This window comes from Pteropus vampyrus, unplaced genomic scaffold, assembly GCF_000151845.1.
Source record: "Pteropus vampyrus isolate Shadow unplaced genomic scaffold, Pvam_2.0 Scaffold320, whole genome shotgun sequence".
In the NCBI taxonomy this organism is placed as follows: Eukaryota; Metazoa; Chordata; class Mammalia; order Chiroptera; family Pteropodidae; genus Pteropus; species Pteropus vampyrus.
In genome coordinates, this window is record NW_011889101.1 from 295,314 (window position 1) to 298,955 (window position 3,642).

General features: G+C 62.2%; 1 protein-coding gene across 1 annotated transcript in view; it reads left to right on the forward strand.

Annotated features, from left to right (window-relative positions):
• The first annotated feature begins 710 nt into the window (after nucleotides 1–710).
• BRF1 (BRF1, RNA polymerase III transcription initiation factor subunit) overlaps nucleotides 711–3,642 on the forward strand; it is a 15,514-nt gene continuing 12,582 nt past the window's right edge. The window contains 5 exon segments of the mRNA XM_011377719.2: nucleotides 711–1,283; nucleotides 1,286–1,320; nucleotides 1,322–1,457; nucleotides 1,742–1,891; nucleotides 2,804–2,897. Coding sequence (XP_011376021.2) covers nucleotides 992–1,283; nucleotides 1,286–1,320; nucleotides 1,322–1,457; nucleotides 1,742–1,891; nucleotides 2,804–2,897 — 707 coding nt within the window. The 5' untranslated portion in view covers nucleotides 711–991.

Consider the following 3,642-nt stretch of genomic DNA (forward strand, 5'->3'; position numbering starts at 1 on the left):
GTTTTCTCTCCATCATAAAATGTTCACCTTGGCCCCTTTCACGGCTCCATCGCCTTGAACCCAGCGTGGCGGTGGCGTGACTGCCGCCCTCTGCCCTGGGCGACCCTGCGCACGTGTCCCAGCACAGCCGTTTGTTCTTCGCATTTTTGCATTTTCTCGTAAATAGCATATCTTAGATTTTGCCTTTTTCTCCAGCTTATGAGAGACTCTCGCTCAGGTCACGTGGTCTGAGTTTGTGGGTTGTTACTCTTAGCCTCTTCCCGCCCCCCCCGGTTCTTCTCACCACCACCCTGTCTCCTGGTATATTTGTCTTGAAATTTGTACCGGTATTTTTAAACTTCAGTTTTTCTGCTTCAAGAATTTAGTGTCAAAGTCCTATTTTAGTCAGGATGAGATCTTTTAACGTGCTTTTTAAAACCGTAGCTCCGATAGTTTATGTTTTATTGAAAATAGTTAGAAACCTTAAGAATTATATAATTTAAAAAATATATCTCAGTTGTTTTCTCCCAATAATATATTTTTAAGCAACCAAATCACCATATAAACCTCCAAATAAATCCGATACATCCAGGGTAGAAGTGGCCTGTAGCTCCACATTGCCTAGGCCCAACCCTGTGTCTGCTCCCCGCTCCCGAGGGGGGGCATGTGGCCTCGGACACCTGCAGTTTCTGTGGCCTCTGCTCACCTGGAAAGGGGGTGAGAGCTAGCAGCTTCCTGTGTTGGGAGGGGTGCGGCTATTAGGGTCCTGGTAGTGGGTCACCATCGGGAGGCACTGCTTGCTTGTGTAGGGCAGTGTCAGTTGGGTCCACGCAGTTCCTCAGAGGCTGGTGCTAATCTCCCTGGCCTCAGAAACCGTTCCTGGGTCCTTCACGTGAGCCAAAGCTGTCAGGGGACACATAGTGGTCCTCTTAGGAGCTCGCAGGACTTGAGGGTCAGAGCGTGATCAGGTCAGGAGGTGCCGGGAGGAGCCGGCCCACGTGGCAGGAGGAGGATGCCCAGGGTAGGGGCGGGGTTCAGTGAGCTCAGCAGCCCCGCCCCGTGCCCCCCAGGGTCCCCCACTCTCCCCGGTGCCCCGCTGTCTGCCAGCGCTGCCCCCTCACGGCGCCCGCTCCGTGGCCTCAGCCCCAGCAGTCCCTCTTGAGCGAGGCTTTCCTCTCGCCCGACGTTTGAGCTTCCCCGAGGGCACGCGTTGCAATCGCAGTGCTCGGCTGAGTCCTTAAGTGACTCGGTGGTGCTGCCCACGCCGAGCTGGGCGCTCTGTGAAGCCTGGGCGCCCAGCGCCTGGTCGCCCGGCCTGTGTGCGCATGCGCGTCACCCCTTCCCGCTTCCGCGCGCCCGGCCGCTTTCCATCGGCTACCGAGAGGCGCTGAGGTACAGGGGCGACGCCCGTGGCTCTTGGACAAAGGGTCAGAAAGCGGAAGGTGGCATTTCACAGAGCAAGGGCAGCAAGTGGAAATGTAAGACGTGTGCTCAGCCTCGCTGGTAGCCCACGAACCGCCAGACGGAGCTGCAGGGTGTCGCGCGGGCGCCCACACCCCCGCCTGCGGCGCCTGTTGGGGCCTAGCGCCCCGCCCCAGGCGCAGGGCACCGGCCGCAGCAAGCCCCAGGGGAGGGGGCCCCAGGGAGCCTGTGCCGCGTGCGGCGGGTGAGGGTGGATCCGCGGGCGGGACGTGCTTCGTGCCGCCTGGATGGTGGCGATGCGCCCGCGGCAGGGCACGACTGAGGCGCGTGTCTAACGCAGACCCCTGCCTGTACATCCCGCGCTTCGCCCACCTGCTGGAGTTCGGGGACAAGAACCACGAGGTGTCCATGACGGCCCTCCGGCTCCTGCAGAGGATGAAGAGGGACTGGATGCACACGGGCCGGCGCCCCTCGGGCCTCTGCGGGGCAGGTACCCATGTCTGAGTCAGGGCAGCCTTCCCAGAGCTGCCTCCCAGCCTCTCCTGTGCCTGCGTCCTGGGGGGAGAGCAAGACCTTACATGCTGAGGGACCACCCGGCTCCCTGGCCTTGACCCAGGGCTTGACTGCTGGGTCGCTGTGCCCCGCCCCCATGCTGAGTCATTACTGCAGAGCGTGGGTGCCCCAGCCTTTCAGCTGGCTCCCTGAACCCCAGGGGACAGCTGCGTGGTGTCCCCTCTGGTGGCAGTTGCCCACAGACAGTCCTGCTGTGTTCCTGGTGCCACCGGTGTGCCGGAGCCCCTGGACCTGGAACCCCTCCCCAGGAGGCCGGCAGGGCCCTTGCTTTTCCTCCTGGCCCCTTTCCAGGCACCCACAGGGCGCCTTCCTTCCCGAGTGCGAGCCGAGCTGCGTCCTGTGCTCGGGCGTCAGCAGGCGCAGCGCTGCCCACGCTTCGTGTCCCATCTCAAAGCCTGACCTCTGACCTCTGAGACTGCAGTGCAGGTTCCGGGTCCACTGGCCATGGTCTCCACGCACAGCACGTGGGGCCGCCTCCTTTCCTCCCCAGCCTGGGCCGGGTCCTCAGAGCCCAGGTCCCCCCTTACTTTTCCCAGACAGGTCCCCGCAGAGTTAACGCGCTTGCTTTCAGGGGCTGCGTGCAGTTCTCCCAGAGCGTCCTCTGGTTGTCCTTGTACCTAACCGTGGGCGACCAGCAGGCTCTACACACTAAGTGGCGGCCCACTCGCTCGCAGGGTGTTCTGATGACCCACAGGCAGAACGCGGCGTCTCCCAGCAGCGTGCCTGTGGCACGGCGTCCAGGCAGGGTCCCGCTGCCTGCAGTCCCCACCCCTCTGACCTGGGGCGCGGCACAGGCCTGCTTCTCAGGGCCCCGCGCGTGCCTTTCCAGCGCTGCTGGTCGCAGCCAGGATGCACGATTTCCGCAGAACCGTCAAGGAGGTCATCAGCGTGGTCAAGGTGTGCGAGTCCACGCTGCGGAAGAGGTGCGTACCACCCCCGCCCGGGCAGGGCGCCTCCCAGGGTCCTTGCGGGGGGTCCCCAGGGTGCCGCTGCCTCCTGTCTGGCCAGGAAGCCGTACGGCCACCTGCAGAGGCCACATCGTCACGTCTAGTGGCGGCCCCTTTTCTTCCATACCCAAGGTAAGTTGGGGCGGACAGTGGTTTGTGAAGTTGCCCAGGCTTGAAACGGTCAGGAAGTAGGCGCTGAGGGTGGCCGCGCCTGTCCCCTGCTCAGTGCAGCCTGAGCCACCACTCGCTTGGAGGAAGCTGAGCTCAGAGGGCCTCGGCGTCCATGTGCCCAGGCGGCCCAGCGAGGCCCTGCTTTGCAGACGGGGTGGAGGGGTTGCTACCTCTCAGCTCCAGGGGCACCTGCGCTTGGACTGTCATGAGGGAGCGTGGGGCCCTGGCAGTCCTGTCTGCTGAGTGCTTCTGAAGCACGTGGTGGCTGCTCTCCACCTTCGGGCACATCCCGTGGGAGTTTTCAAAGGCAGCTGGAAAATCATGTGCTTGTTTGACTTCTAATTTTTTAAAATTCTTTTCATTGAACATTTTGGAGATCACATGAAGTGAGAAAGTTAACTGAGTTGGTGGGAACGATCTTGAGCTGGGCAACCTGGTGAGGAGCCTGTGCCAGCCTGCCTGTGGGGGCCGTGGCAGTGCCGGGGCCCGGCAGGATCAAGGGGCTGCCGGAGAGTGCCTGGGCCATGCCCTGGCGGAGTGTGACCGGGGC